Below are 15,774 nucleotides of genomic sequence, written 5' to 3'. Positions count from 1 at the left end.
GTGGCGTGTGGTGTGTTGGTGCATGTGTGATGTGTGTGTAGTGTGCGTGGTGTGTGGTGTGTGTGTGGTGTGTGTGGTGGGTGTGTGTGTGTGGTGGGTGTGGGGGGTGTGTGTGTGTGTGGTGTGTGTGTGGTGGGTGTGGGGGGTGTGTGTGTGGTGTGTGTGGATGTGTGTGGTGTATGTGTGGTGTGTGTGGATGTGTGTGGTGGGTGTATGTGTGATATGTGTGTGGTGGGTGTGTGTGTGGTGTGTGTATGTGTGGTGTGTGTGTAGTGTGCGTGGTGTGTGGTGTGTGTGGTGGGTGTGTGTGTGTGGTGGGTGTGGGGGGTGTGTGTGTGGTGTGTGTGGTGTGTGTGGATGTGTGTGGTGGGTGTATGTGTGATATGTGTGTGGTGGGTGTGTGTGTGGTGTGTGTATGTGTGGTGTGTGTGTGGTGCGTGTGTGTGGATGTGTGTGGTGGGTGTATGTGTGATATGTGTGTGGTGGGTGTGTGTGGTGTGTGTATGTGTGGTGTGTGTGTGGTGTGTGTGTGTGGATGTGTGTGGTGGGTGTATGTGTGATATGTGTGTGGTGGGTGTGTGTGTGGTGTGTGTGTGTGTGGTGTGTGTGTGGTGTGTGTGTGTGGATGTGTGTGGTGGGTGTATGTGTGATATGTGTGTGGTGGGTGTGTGTGTGGTGTGTGTATGTGTGGTGTGTGTGTGGTGTGTGTGGTGGGTGTGTGTGTGTGGTGGGTGTGGGGTGTGTGTGTGTGTGTGGTGTGTGTGTGGTGTGTGTGTGTGGTGTGTGTGTGGTGTGTGTGTGGTGGGTGTGTGTGTGTGGTGTGTGGCGTGTGGTGTGTTGGTGCATGTGTGGTGTGTGTGTAGTGTGCGTGGTGTGTGGTGTGTGTGTGGTGTGTGTGGTGGGTGTGTGTGTGTGGTGTGTGTGTGGTGTGTGTGTGGTGGGTGTGTGTGTGTGTGGTGTGTGGCGTGTGGTGTGTTGGTGCATGTGTGGTGTGTGTGTAGTGTGCGTGGTGTGTGGTGTGTGTGTGGTGGGTGTGGGGGGTGTGTGTGGTGTGTGTGGTGGGTGTGTGTGTGTGGTGTGTGTGGTGGGTGTGTGTGTGTGGTGTGTGTGGATGTGTGTGGTGTATGTGTGGTGTGTGTGGATGTGTGTGGTGGGTGTATGTGTGATTGTGTGGTGGGTGTGTGTGTGGTGTGTGTATGTGTGGTGTGTGTGGTGCGTGTGTGTGGATGTGTGTGGTGTATGTGTGGTGTGTGTGTAGTGTGCGTGGTGTGTGGTGGGTGTGGTGGGGGTGTGTGTGTGGTGGGTGTGGGGGGTGTGTGTGGTGTGTGTGTGGTGGGTGTGGGGTGTGTGTGTGGTGTGTGTGGTGTGTGTGGATGTGTGTGGTGTATGTGTGGTGTGTGTGTAGTGTGCGTGGTGTGTGGTGGGTGTGGTGGGTGTGTGTGTGTGGTGGGTGTGGGGGGTGTGTGTGGTGTGTGTGTGGTGGGTGTGGGGTGTGTGTGTGGTGTGTGTGGTGTGTGTGGATGTGTGTGGTGTATGTGTGGTGTGTGTGGATGTGTGTGGTGGGTGTATGTGTGATATGTGTGTGGTGTGTGTATGTGTGGTGTGTGTGTGGTGCGTGTGTGTGGATGTGTGCGCGTGTGTGTGTGTTCAGCCGCAGAGACGTGAGCCCCGCTTTTCTGTTTCTTTCTCCAGGGCTGAAGCTGCCCTCGAGGACCTGGTCTCCACCATTCGAGTCTGAAGATTCTCAGAAGCACAACCAGAGTGAATATGAGGATTCAGCCGGTGAATGTTGCTCCTGTCCAAAGACAGACTCTCAGATCCTGAAGGAGCTGGAGGAGTCCTCGTTTAGGAAGACGTTTGAGGATTACCTGCACAACGTGGTTTTCGTCCCCAGGTCAGGACTTGGCGCTGGGCTCTCTTAGTGGGTGCCAGTTGGCTTGGTGCTGGTCATTGCTTAGGGACCCAGAGGTAGTGGGACCCAGAGACGGCAGAAGGGTAGGTGGAGTCTGAATGCAGCCCTTTCCTGGGTGGAGGAAGAGATCTTGGAATTTCAAAATTTCGAGTGGATTTTTATCAGGAAGAGCAAATAATCACACAAAAGGGGAAAAATGGACAAAACTCAGCCTTTGCCTTTCTTACCTCTCCCAAGCTGGTCTCCATCTGAGTTCCAAAACAAACACCATTAGATTATTAAGGCTTTCCTCTCTCTCTCTCTTTTATTTTTATTTTTTTATTTTTTGTAACAGAGTCTCCCTCTGTCGTCCAGACTGGAGTGCAGTGGTGCAATTTCAGCTCACCACACCCTCCCCTCCCCGGGTTCAAGTAATTCTCGTGCCTCAGCCTCCCAAGTAGCTGGGACTATAGGCACGCACCACCACGCCCAGCTAATTTTTACATTTTTAGTAGAGACGGGGGTTCACCATGTTGGTCAGGCTGGTCTCGAACTCCTGACCTCAGGTGATCTGCCTGCCTCGGCCTCCCAAAGTGCTGGGATTATAGGTGTGAGCCACTGCGGCTGGCCATGATGATTGAGGGTTTAACTGGGTGCAGTGGTGTAAGCCTGTGGTCCCACCTACTTGGGAAGCCGAGGTGGTAGGGTTGCTTGAAGCCAGCGTGGGCAACATAATGAGACCACATCTCTACAAAAAGACAATTTAAAAATTGGCCAGGCATGGTAATGCATGCCTGAACTCCTAGCCCGTGGGGAGGCTGAGGAAGAAGGATCTCAAGAGCCCAGGAGATCGAGGCTGCAATGAGCAATGATGGCGTCACTGCACTACAGCCTGCACTCCAGGTGACAGAGCGAGACCCTGTCTCTAAAAAAAAATTAAAAGTATCTGTTCAGATGTTTACCAATGTTATTCATCCGAGCAGACTTTTCTCCCAGAACCATCAATGTGTAAGAATTCTCTTTTTTTTTCTTCTTTTTTTCTTGCATGTTCCCCTATGACCCCGAGTCCAAAAGAATGTTCAGTGGGACAGCCCAGGCATTGAAGTGGTTACTGTTTCACCTGTTAAAAACGAAATGTTGGCTGGGCGCAGTGGCTCCCTCCTGTAATCCCAGCACTTTGGGAGGCCAAAGTGGGTGAATCAGTTGAGGCCAGAGGTGGAGACCAGCCTGAGCAACAGAGTGAGACCCTATCTCTACTGAAAAAGGAAACAAAAATAGCCAGACATGGTGGTGCATGTCTTGTAGTCCCAGCTACTCCGGAGGCTGAGGAGGGAGCATTGCTTGAGCACAGGAGTTGGAGGCTGCTGTGAACTATGATGGCACCATTGCACCCCAGCCTGGGCAACAGAGCAAGACCCTGTCTCAAAAAGGAAAGAAGGAAAGAGAGAAAGAGAGAGAGAGAGAAGAAAAAAAAGAAAGGAAAGAGAGAGAGGAAGGGAGGGAGGGAGAGAAGAAGGAAGGAAGGAGAAAAAGAAAGAAAGAGAAGGAGAAAATGAAAAGAAAAAGGAAGAAAGAAAAAAGAAAGAGAAAGGAAAGAAAGAAAAAGAAAGAAAGAGGAAGGAAAAGAAAAGAAGGAAGGAAGGGGAGAGAGGGAGAGAGAACGAAAGAGGAAAGGAGAAAGAAAGAGGAAAGAAAGCAGAAAGAGAGAGAGAAAGAAGAAAGAAGGAAAATAAAAAAAAAAAAAAGAAAAAAATGCTGCCAGACTTGGAGAAGTGACTGAGTCAGTTGTGTCCACATGTAGTCACATTTGACATCCCAGGCTGTCTCTGGGGAGAATTTTCTCTGATTTCTTCCCCGTCCCTTGCCGGTCCCCTGCACCTGCTGGTGAAGATTGTAGCTCCCTCCCTCCAGCAAGTGATGGGAGCAAGTGGTCCAGGTTCAAAGCCAGGGTGCCCTTACTCAAACACAATGTGGCCTCCAAGTGTCAGAGCCCAGTGGTCTGTCTAATGAAGTTCCCTCTGTCCTCAAAGCAGTTGGTTTTATTTCCACAGAAAAACCTCTTCAGGCACTGGTGCCGAGGACCCTAGGTATGACTCACCTGTACGACCCCTGGTGCCTGCTCCGTGCAGGGCCGGCGGTGTGCCAGGCAGACGCCTCGGAGAACGCAGGGGTTTCTGTGGCTTTTTGCATGCGGCGGGCTGCTGTGCTGGAGATGAGATGCTTCACCAATTCAGAAATCCAATGCCTTCACTCTGAAATGAAATCTGGGCATGAATGGTGGGGGGAAATCTTCACTAACACACTCTTGCTACAACATAGAAGCACGTGAGTGCTTCCTGGGTACCTCCTCCCTGCCTTCTGTTTGCAGCCACTGTTGGCTCACTAAACATCTCTTTGCACCTCCCGCGTGCATTTGCAGAAGTGGGTGGGGGTCCCTGGAGTCTGAGCTCCCCGCGGCTGGGTGCCCCGACCCAGCAACTCCTATACCATGAAGGGAGGGTGGTCTGGAAACAGAATATTTTCATGAAAGGGTGACAGGATATGAACAAAAGAACACCGTGACGCTCACTGAATTCTACAGAGGAGAGTCAGGGACCTTCCTTCCTTCCTTCCTTCCTTCCTTCCTTCCTTCCTTCCTTCCTTCCTTCCTTCCTTCCTTCCTCCCTTCCTCCCTTCCTCCCTTCCTCCCTTCCTCCCTTCCTCCCTCCCTCCTTTCCTTCCTTCCTCTCTCTCTTTCTCTCTCTCTCTCTTTTCTTTCTTTCTTTCTTTCTTTCTTTCTTTCTTTCTTTCTTTCTTTCTTTCTTTCTTTCTTTCTTTCTTTCTTTCTTTCTTTCTGTCTGTCTTTCTGTCTTTCTTTCTTTTCTTTCTTTTCTTTCTTTTCTTTCTTTCTCTCTTTTTTTTTTTTTTTTGTTTGAGATGGAATTTCACTCTTGTTGCCCAGTCTGGAGTGCAGTGGTGCAATCTCGGCTCACCTCAACCTCCACCTCCCGGATTCAAGCAATTCTCCTGCCTCAGCCTCCCGAGTAGCTGGGATTATAGGCATGCGCCACCACGCCCGGCTAATTTTTGTATTTTTGGTAGAGACGGGGTTTCTCCGTGTTGGTCAGGCTGGTCTTGAACTCTCGCCCACCTTGGCCTCCCAAAGTGCTGGGATTACAGGCGTGAGCCACCGCGCCGGGCCAGGGACGTTTCTTTTCAACTCGCGTCTTAGGAGAATGAAGCAGTAGGGTCCTGGGAGAGAGGAAAACCTTGGAGAACTTGGGAGAAAGGCAAGGAGATGTTACCCATCGTGGGCTTTTGGGAGGAACAGGAGGTGAGACTAGAGAGGCAAGTTGGGACCACTTGGAGGGATTTTCTTCCTTTAGCGGAGTGTTTATTTTTTTCCAGGCACCTGTGTGGCCTGATATGACCTCTAGTGGCCATTTGCAATACTATCTGTGGCCAAGAAGGATCTAAAAATGTGTGGGCTTGGTCCAAAGTGGATCTCAATCTCAGTCCTGCTATTAATAATATTTGGGGGCCACAGCGGGACGTGGTAGCTCACGCCTGTAATCCCAACACTTTGGGAGGCCCAGGCGGGGCAATCACTTGAGGCCAGGAGTTCGAGACCAGCCTGACCAAGATGGTGAAACTCCGTCACTCCAAGAAATATAAAAATTAGCTGGACGTGGTGACACACGCCTGTAATCCCAGCTACTTGGGAGGCCGAGGCAGGAGAATCGCTTGAACCCTGGAGGCAGAGGTGGCAGTGAGCCGAGATCTCGCCACTGCACTCCAGCCTGGGTGACAGAGCAAGACTCTGTCTCAAAAAATAATAATAATAATAATAATAATAAATACATAATAGTAATTAATAATAAATCATATTTGGAGTCAGATTATTCTAGGGCATGGAAACTGTCCTGGGCAGTGTCCAGCAACACTAAGCAACATCACTGGCTTCCACTCATCTGATGCCAGTAGCATGTCTTCCCCCCAAAGTAATAACCAAAAATATCTTCAGACATTGCTAAATATCCCCCTGGGGGATGGGGGCAGAAGGACCCTTGGTTGAGACCACCAGTTTAGTGTGGGATTGTTGGATAATGAAATGCTGCCTAGGGTGGGCACCGTGGCTCACGTCTGTAATCCCAGCACTTTGAGAGGCCCAGACAGGCGGATCACCTGAGGTCAGGAGTTCGAAACCAGCCTGGCCAACGTGGCGAAACCCCGTCTCTACTAAAAATACAAAACTTAGCGGGGCCATGGTGATACACGCCTGTAATCCCAGCTACTTGGGAGGCTGAGGCAGGAGAATCGCTTGAACCCAGAAATTGGAAGTTGCAGTGAGCCAAGATCACCCCACTACACTCCAGCCTAGGCAACAGAGCAAGACTGTCTCAAAAAAAAAAAAAAAAAAAAAAAATTCTGCCTATGTAAGAAGTAGAACACTCGGTTGATGCTTTGTCTTTTGCCACTTCATGGTCTTTTTGGTTATAATCTTTTTGGTATATAAACCCATTTGGCCTATTTGATGAGCCCGTTTTACATCTCTGGTTATTCAGGTATCAATTTCTCAGTAGTTATTCATGAAGCACCAGCGTCTTGGTTATTTTCACAAGACCCATTGCATGTATAGAAATTATCTGAATCTTGCTCATATGGATATATCTTTGGCTTGATAAGTGGTGGAGCTGTTTTCTTTTCCATTCTAGAACGTTGTTGGTCTTTTAATACAAAAAGACCACAAAGAAGATCTTAACAAATGCCCCCAAAGTAGGATTTGTTTTCTTACCACACATTTTCTGGTGACGTTGCAATAGAAACTAAAAGTTAATTTCAAACGTTTAAACAGAAAACTACTTGGTGGTTAAACGTTAAACACTTACAGGCTGGGTGCAGTGGCTCACACCTGTAATCCCAGCACTTTGGGAGGCCAAGGCTCCTCACGAAGTCAAGAGCTTGAGACCAGCCTGGCCAATATGGTGAAACCCCATCTCTACTCAAAATACCAAAATTAGCCAGATATGGTAACGCGTGCCTGTGGTCCCAGCTACTTGGGAGGTTGAGGCAGAAGAATCACTTGAACCCGGGAGGCGGAGGTTGCAGTGAGCCAAGATCAGGCCGCTGCCCTCCAGCCTGGGCAACAGAGCGAGACTCCATCTAAAAAAAAAAAAAGTTAAAAAGTTAAACACTTACATATCTATTGGGTCAAAGCAGAAATGGAAACTTCCATTGAAGTCCTTTTGGAAAATAATGAAAACATGAATATCATATACCTTCACTTGTAGAATATTGCCAAAGCTTGGCTTTGATGTTAGTTAGCAGACTTAAATGGATTGATACATTAAGAAATAAACTTTAAACTATAAAATATAAATGTGTTAGACAGGAAGGGAAAAGCAATAACAGCTAAGCCTATGGTAAACATAATCAAAGGGAAATCAGAAGGAAAGAAGATGACATAAAACTAGTGTCTGAAGAAAATTTTAATGTGTTAAGTTCTTTGGACAACTGTGCACTTGCTCAGTTTGAAAGTTTCAGCATGGTGGGAAAATTTAACTTGTCTAAATGGATTCAAAAAGCAGCAGAAAAATTAAGTGGTTATGAACCTTGGAAAAAGATACGTGTCAATTAATTTCCTCAAAAAAATCCCTTGGCCTGGAGAGTTTTATAGACATGTTCTTTCAAGTTCTGAAAGAGCATCTATTTCCTATAATATAAAAACTATTTTAGGGCATAGAAATCTATAAAAATTGTCCCAGTTCATATTATGAAATGAACATAACACCCTTAAAGAACTTGACAAAGAGGCCAGGCACGGTGGCTCAGGCCCATAATCCCAGTACTTTGGGAGGCCAAGATGGGCGGATCACAAGGTCAAGACATTGAGACTATCCTGGCCAACACGGTGAAACCCTGTCTCTACTAACAATACAAACATTAGCCAGATATGGTGGCACATGCCTGTAATCCCAGCTACTTGGAAGGCTGAGGCAGGAGAATCACTTGAACCCAGGAGGCGGAGGTTGCAGTGAGCTGAGATCACACCATTGCACACTCCAGCCTGGCAACCGAGTGAGACTCTGTCTCAAAAAAAAAAAAAAAAAAAACTTGACAAAGATACTGCACTGAACAAAAGCCACAGGCCAAGCTAATATGTGACATTAGATTCAAATGTCCCAAATAAAACACTGCACTGGCAATATTGTTTATCTCCAAAATGCAAGGGTGGTTTAAGATCAGAAGATTTGATAACATCATCTATTTCATCAAGAGGTGCAATAAGGAAGATCATATCTATTTCAATAACCTTAATTTAAAATTCCTAACTTAGAGAAAGGGGAGGAAAAAAAAAGAGGCCTCTCATAAAACTAGTAATAGAATATTTCTTCTACAAGATAAATGTTACCTAGGTTAAACCAACAGCCAAGCTAACGTCATTCTTAAAATTATTCTTAGTATACTTAGGAACAAAACAAGGAAACCCCATCTCATCATTACTAATTAACATTTCGCTGGGCATCCAGCCAATGTAATAAGACAAGAAACAGAAATTAGAGTTGCAAAGAATGGAATGTGGGAAATAAAGTCATTGCTATTTGCAGAGTGTCTAGCTCAAGGGTAGGCAAACTATGGCCCATGGGCTAGCTGCCTGTTTTTGTAAATGAACTCTTATTGGAATGCAACCCCACCCACTTGTTTACACATCATCTAGGGCTGCTTTAAGCTACAATGACAGAGTAGTTGTGACAGAGGTCATTTGGCTTGCAAAACCCAAAATATTTATTATCTAGCCCTTTACGGGAAAATTTGCTGACCCCTCTTCTAGTATATCATTGAAAACTCAAGAAAGTCAATTATGAAACTTTTAAAATGAGTTAGAGTTTGGGAAAGTAGGTACAATAGAAATAACTAAAAAAAACTGTAGATATACCAGCAATAATTAGAATATAAAATAAGGAAAAAGATCCCTTTCCAAATTGCCATAAAACCTTAGCACAACTCATAATAACCCCATCTAGAATGACTTGTAAGGGAACAAATTTTAAAATGTTACTGATATATTAAATTGTATAAATAAACATGAAAGCCTGTATCAAACCATTTAAAGAAAGCTTACTGGCAAATGGAAAAGTGTAAGTTGTGTAGCATGATACATAAAAAGTTAATATCTTTAACGAATAAACAACACAGGAGTAAGGAAAGCACAAGTAATTCATGGAAAAACAAAGGACAAGGAGGGGACAATTCTTTGGAGAATCACAGAGAACCAATAAAGGAAAAATGAAGTCACAGTAATATAAAGATCCACAAATAACATAGTCGAGTGATAGCATATTTTTAATCTCTTGGGTTAAAAATCTAGACAAACTAAACAAACACAGAAAGGAAAAAAAAAAAAACTGTTAAGGCTTAGGGTTGCTGAGATTGTCCTGGAATGCAGTCTCATGGCCTGCTGGTGGAACCACAAGACAATATAGAGTTTCTAGACAACCATTTAGCTGTAGATATTAAGAAGCTTAAAGAGTTTCTTATCTCCCTGAACCTAGTGATATTTTCCTCTAGGAATCTACTTTGGGGAAGTAATAAGACAATCAGATAATGATCAAAGGAATATTTATAACAGCAAAAAAAAAAAAAAGGGAGCCAGGCGCGGTGGCTCATGCCTGTAATCCTGGCACTTTGGGAGGCTGAGGTGGGTGGATCACCTGAGATCAGGAGTTCCAGACCAGCCTGGCCAACATGGCGAAACTCTATCTCTACTAAAAATACAAAAATTAACTGGGCGTAGTGGCAGACGCCTATAATCCCAGCTACTCAGGAGGCTGAGGCAGGAGAATCGCTTGAACCCAGGAGGTGGAGGTTGCAGTGAGCCGAGATTGCACCACTGCACTCTAGCCTGGGTGACATGAGTGAAACTCTGTCTCAAAATAAATTAAATAAAATAAGGACGATGGTTAAGTGAATGATGACTCATGTAGTAAATGGAATATTTTACAGTCATTCATCATTTACCAAGTTTTCTGCAGGGAGCACATGCTGCTTCTGTAGGTGATGGGGGAAAACCCTAACATTAAAAAGGAAAAAATCCCAAAATTCCCTCCTAGTTAAGATGTTATGTTGAAAGGAAAATATTTAATAAATGCTTCCAATATAACAAGTAAACAAAGTTTACTTATAAAACAGGCTTGATGCTCATCATGTTCACACATAATATTTACAGGGAAAAAATTGCCCAAAGGAAGCAGTGGGCTGTGGATTTATAAGTGATTTACATTTTCTTTTCCTTTCTTCTTTTTCTTTTTCTTTTTTTTTTTTTTTTTTTTGAGGCAGAGTCTCGCTCTGTCGCCCAGGCTGGAGTGCAGTGGCACAATCTTGGCTCACTGCAACCTCCGCCTCCTGGGCTCAAGTGACTCTCTTGCCTCAGCCTCCTGAGTAGCTGGGATTACAGCTGTACACCACCAGGCTCAGCTAATTTTTGTATTTTCAGTAGAGACGGGGTTTCCCCATGTTGGCCAGGCTGGTCTCGAACTCCTGACCTCAGGTTATCTGCCCGCCTGGGCCTCCCAAAGTACTCGAATTACAGGCGTGAGCCACCTCGCCCAGCCTACATTTTCTCCTTTATCCTTTTTTCTTTGTATTTTAAAATTTGCTAGCTATCAACATTTGTTGTTTGATGGATCTTTTCAAGGGATGGGGAGAAGTGTGCTGATTGCACAGATGTTTCTTGGAGTTAATCTTCCTGACCTGAGTGATGTGATTCCTTTTCTAAGAATTACAGCTTAATCACTCAAATTATGCAGGTGCCCTAAGCAGTCATAAGAAGGAGAAGATGTATTTTTTCCTGTTTAAACTGACGATGTCGATCAGTAACTTGGACCATTGAGCAAATGCCATTTGGCAGGGCTTCCTGAAAAGCTAGACCCTTACGTGCTTTTGGTGTCTTATTTTTGTCACTGACCCTGCCTGGCCTATTTATCTGCAAAATGAAAAACCTGAAATCGAGCATGTCGAGGGGAATATCGGTGTGTGTCTACTATTGATGGTCTTAGAAACACTCATCCCTCACGAGGTGGGCCTGCTCTAATCCTTCAGATGCTCACAAGGGCATCTTGAAAGCTGCTCTGGGTGGTCATTCCTGGCAGTCTGCATTGTAATCCATGTTCCCTACCGCTGCACCCTCCTGCACTCTGATCTTTCTTCTTCATCGAGCCTTTTAATTCTCCAGCGTCATTTAAAAAAAAAAAAAATGATGGTGATGGTGTGATCATGCATGTCCTACTGTCGTTCCAGGCCATCTCGGAAACGCAGGTCCCTTGGCGACGTTGGGAATGTGACGGTGGCCGTGCCCACGGTGGCAGCTTTCCCCAACACTTCCTCGACCAGCACGCCCACAAGTCCGGAGGAGCACAGGCCCTTTGAGAAGGTGGTGAACAAGGAGTCGCTGGTCATCTCCGGCTTGCGACACTTCACGGGCTATCGCATCGAGCTGCAGGCTTGCAACCAAGACACCCCCGAGGAACGGTGCAGTGTGGCAGCCTACGTCAGCGCCAGGACCATGCCTGAAGGTGGGGCTGCTGCCCCAGGGTCTGAATGTCATGCGGTGGGACACCCAGGCTGACCAAAGACAGATTCTCCATGCTCTGAGCAGTGCATATCTGTATTTTACCTTGTTGGCCTTCTTTTTTTCTTGAGACAGAGCCTTGCCCTGTTGCCCAGGCTGGAGTACAGTGGTGCTACCTCAGCTCACTCCAGCCTCTGCCTCCTCCGTCAAGTGATTCCCTGCTTCAGCCTCCCGAGTAGCTGGGACTACAGGTGTCTGCCACCACGCCCAGCTAATTTTTGTATTTTTAGTAGAGATGGGGTTTCTTTTTTTTTTTTTTTTTTTTTTGAGACCGAGTCTCGCTCTGTCGCCCAGGCTGGAGTGCAGTGGCCGGATCTCAGCTCACTGCAAGCTCCGCCTCCCGGGTTCACGCCATTCTCCTGCCTCAGCCTCCCGAGTAGCTGGGACTACAGGCGCCCACCACCTCGCCCGGCTAGTTTTTTGTATTTTTTTAGTAGAGACGGGGTTTCACCATGTTAGCCAGGATGGTCTCGATCTCCCGACCTCGTGATCCGCCCGTCTCGGCCTCCCAAAGTGCTGGGATTACAGGCTTGAGCCACCGCGCCCGGCCAGAGATGGGGTTTCACCATATTGCCCAGGCTGGTCTCAAACTCCTGGGCTCAAATGATCCACCCACCTCGGCCTCTCAAAGTGCTGGGATTACAGGCATGAGCCACCGAGCCTGGCCTTTTTTTTTTTTTTTTTTTTAGTGAGATGAAGCCTTGCTCTGTCACCCAGGCTGGAGTGCAATGGCGCAATCTTGGCTCACTGCAATCTCCGCCTCCCTGGTTCAAGCAATTCTCCTGCCTCAGCCTCCCAAGTAGCTGGGACTAGAGGTGTGTGCCACCACACCTGTATTTTCAGTAGAGACAGGGTTTCACCATGTTTCCCAGGCTGGTCTCCAATGCCTGAGCTCAAATGGTCCGCCAACCTTGAGCTCCCAAAGTGCTGGGATTACAGGCATGAGCCACCATGCCAGACCATATTTTCAAATTATAAGAGTCATAGGCAACCATTATGTAAACTTTAGAAAATACACCACTGCACTGCAGCCTGAGTGACAGAGCAAGACTCCATCTCAAAAAAAAAAGTTATATGCAGAAAGTAATCCATTTAATCTTCCTAACAATCCTGTGGGATGAGTTTTAGATGTCATTCTCTGATGAGGAAAATGGGATGTGGAAAAATGGTGTCACCAGCCCAAGGTTGCACCACGGGCAGGTGGCAGAAGTGGGATCTGATCCAACAGTTACATCCCTGCCTCTCACTTCCTCTCCTTACAGCCAAGGCTGATGACATTGTTGGCCCTGTGACGCATGAAATCTTTGAGAACAACATCGTCCACTTGATGTGGCAGGAGCCGAAGGAGCCCAATGGTCTGATTGTGCTGTATGAAGTGAGTTATCGGCGATATGGCGATGAGGTAAGGCCCTTGACTCTTGGGCACACCCCTTCACACTTCAGCATGCCCCTTCAGAGTTGCCCTTGGTACCTCCTTCCTCTGCTGAAATTCTGATTCCAGTGCTTCTCTCATCAGATACTGTGCTATTAGCACTTAAAGCCTTGATACTTGACTTCCCAGGAAGATGGGTCAGAAATGCCAACCTACAAGCTTGTTAGTTTTCTTAGTTTCTCACATTGCTTTTCAGCTGTGTCCTCTAAGTTGAATGATGTCTGTCTCCCACCATGACAGGAGACTCATTTCACTTTAGAAGGAGTTATTTGAGTCTTAAAACCTTATAAGTTGCTGGGCATGGTGGCTCACACCTGTAATCCAAGCACTTTGGGAGGCTGAGGCAGGCAGACCACTTGAGGCCAGGAGTTTGAGACCAGCCTGGCTAACATGGTGAAACCCCGTCTCTACTAAAAATACAAAAATTAGCCAGGTGTGGTGGTGGGTGCTTGTAATCCCAGCTACTCAGGAGGCCGAGGTGGGAAGCTGAGGCAGGAGAATCACTTGAACCCAGGAGGGAGAGGTTGCAGTGAGCCAAGATTGGCCATTGTACTCCAGCCTGGGTGACAGAGCCAGACTCTGTCTCAAAAACAGCAACAACAGGCTGGGCACGGTGGCTCATGCCCATAATCCCAGCACTTTGGGAGGCTGAGGCAGGCGGATCATGAGGTCTTGAGATCGAGACCATCCTGTCTAACATGGTGAAACTCTGTCTCTACTAAAAATGCAAAAAAAAATTAGCCGGGCGTGGTGACAGGGGCCTGTAGTCCCAGCTACTCGGGAGGCTGAGGCAGGAGAATGGCGTGAACCTGGGAGGCGGAGCTTGCAGTGAGCCAAGATCGTGCCACTGCACTCCAGCCTGGGTGACAGAGCAAGACTCTGTCTCAAAAAAAAAAAAAAAAAAAAAAGAATACGCAACAGAGGCTATATGTGGCCCTTCACAGAAAAAGTAAACTTTCAGCCGGGCGCGGTGGCTCAAGCCTGTAATCCCAGCACTTTGGGAGGCTGAGACGGGCGGATCACAAGGTCAGGAGATCGAGACCATCCTGGCTAACACGGTGAAACCCCGTCTCTACTAAAAAATACAAAAAGCTAGCCGGGCGAGGTGGCGGGCGCCTGTAGTCCCAGCTACTCGGGAGGCTGAGGCAGGAGAATGGCATGAACCCGGGAGGCGGAGCTTGCAGTGAGCTGAGATCCGGCCACTGCACTCCAGCCCGGGTGACAGAGCGAGACTCCGTCTCAAAAAAAAAAAAAAAAAAAAAAAGTAAACTTTCAAAAATAGCAAGTGTCCTTACTGAAATTGTCATTCTGGGCCTATTTTGGGGCCCTATTTGCTAAATGAATGGCTTGATTTGCCTTTTTTAACATTCGTTTTTAAAATAAAATCCCTTACCATACAAAGCTCAGCAAGTGTTTAATTGGCACAAACGTGCATATGCCTCTAATCCATATTCTTTTTTTTTTTTTTTTTTTTTTTTTTTTTGAGACGGAGTCTCGCTCTGTCGCCCGGGCTGGAGTGCAGTGGCCGGATCTCAGCTCACTGCAAGCTCCGCCTCCCAGGTTTACGCCATTCTCCTGCCTCAGCCTCCCGAGTAGCTGGGACTACAGGCGCCCGCCACCTCGCCGGCTAGTTTTTTGTATTTTTTAGTAGAGATGGGGTTTCACGGTGTTCGCCAGGATGGTCTCGATCTCCTGACCTCGTGATCCGCCCGTCTCGGCCTCCCAATGTGCTAGGATTACAGGCTTGAGCCACCGCGCCCGGCCGCCTCTAATCCATATTCTTCAGTTACTTTCTTCTGCCTTTTGATGTCTCTGTCCACAATAGCCTTTGGAATTATGATTTGTAGTTGCTACATAGAGTTTAATCTCGTGATTGGGGTATCATTTATTTTTGGGGATTTGGATTGCCTCTGTTTTTTACCATTTTAGGTAATACAGATTTTATCTGGAAAACAGTTTCGCTTTTTGGATTGACAGTTTTAGTTACTGTTTCAGTCAGTTCTTGCTGCGTGACAAACTGCCCCCAAAGGTCCTGGTTGAAAACAAAGGACATTGGCCAGGCGCAGTGGCTCATGCCTGTAATCCCAGCACTTTGGGAGGCTGAGGCGGGTGGATCACGAGGTCGGGAGTTTGAGACCAGCCGGACCAACATGGTGAAACCCCGTCTCTACTAAAAATACAAAAATTAGCCAGGCATGGTGGTGCGTGCCTGCAATCCCAGCTACTTGGGAGGCTGAGGCAGGAGAATCACTTGAACCTGGGAGGTGGAGGTTGCAGTGAGCCGAGATCGCACCACTGCACTCCAGCCTGGGCCACAGAGACTCTGTTTCAGGCAAAAAAAAAAAAAAAAAAAAAAGACATTTATTCTTTCTCTCAATTCTGCAGGTTCACTGGGTGATTCCTTTGTCGTGGGCCAGTTTGGCTGGAGCTGGATGGCCTCATTCACGTGACTGGGGCCTCAGCTGGGGACACTTGGAGCTTTTCCCCCCATGTGTTCTCTCACTGTCCAGCGAGCTAGCCCAGGCAAGGAAGGACATGCTCCATATACAAACACTTCTCAGGACTCTGTTCACATCACATTTGCTAGTGTCCCTTTGGCAAAGTGAGCCCATGGCTAAGCCCAGAATAAGGAAGTGCAATGCATCCTCTGAGTATCTCAGTGAGCTGGATACTGAGGCTCCCAGAGTCTCATAGACACAGAAAGTCATGATTCCCTGGGGACCATAATTGCAAAATTTATTAACATATTATCCTATATGTATTAATCCTGTAGGTCCTAAGGAAATCATTCAAATTTGGGGCAGGGAACAAAGCTCTATGCACAAGATTTTCATCAGTAGCAAA

General features: G+C 47.0%; 1 protein-coding gene across 4 annotated transcripts in view; it reads left to right on the top strand.

The window, feature by feature from the left end:
- INSR (insulin receptor) overlaps positions 1 to 15,774 on the top strand; it is a 192,810-nt gene that overhangs the window by 150,632 nt on the left and 26,404 nt on the right. For 2 of the 4 annotated variants that reach the window (XM_077979743.1, XM_077979742.1), the window contains exons 10-13: positions 1,693 to 1,894; positions 3,943 to 3,978; positions 11,168 to 11,442; positions 12,761 to 12,900. In XM_077979743.1, coding sequence (XP_077835869.1) covers positions 1,693 to 1,894; positions 3,943 to 3,978; positions 11,168 to 11,442; positions 12,761 to 12,900 — 653 coding nt within the window. The remainder of the gene's footprint in view (positions 1 to 1,692; positions 1,895 to 3,942; positions 3,979 to 11,167; positions 11,443 to 12,760; positions 12,901 to 15,774) is intronic. The other 2 variants (XM_077979745.1, XM_077979744.1) reach the window with 1 other exon arrangement.

This window comes from Macaca mulatta, chromosome 19 (assembly GCF_049350105.2).
Source record: "Macaca mulatta isolate MMU2019108-1 chromosome 19, T2T-MMU8v2.0, whole genome shotgun sequence".
Taxonomy (NCBI): domain Eukaryota; kingdom Metazoa; phylum Chordata; class Mammalia; order Primates; family Cercopithecidae; genus Macaca; species Macaca mulatta.
Note: the sequence above shows the minus strand (reverse complement) of the source record. Positions and strands in the feature narration are given on the sequence as shown.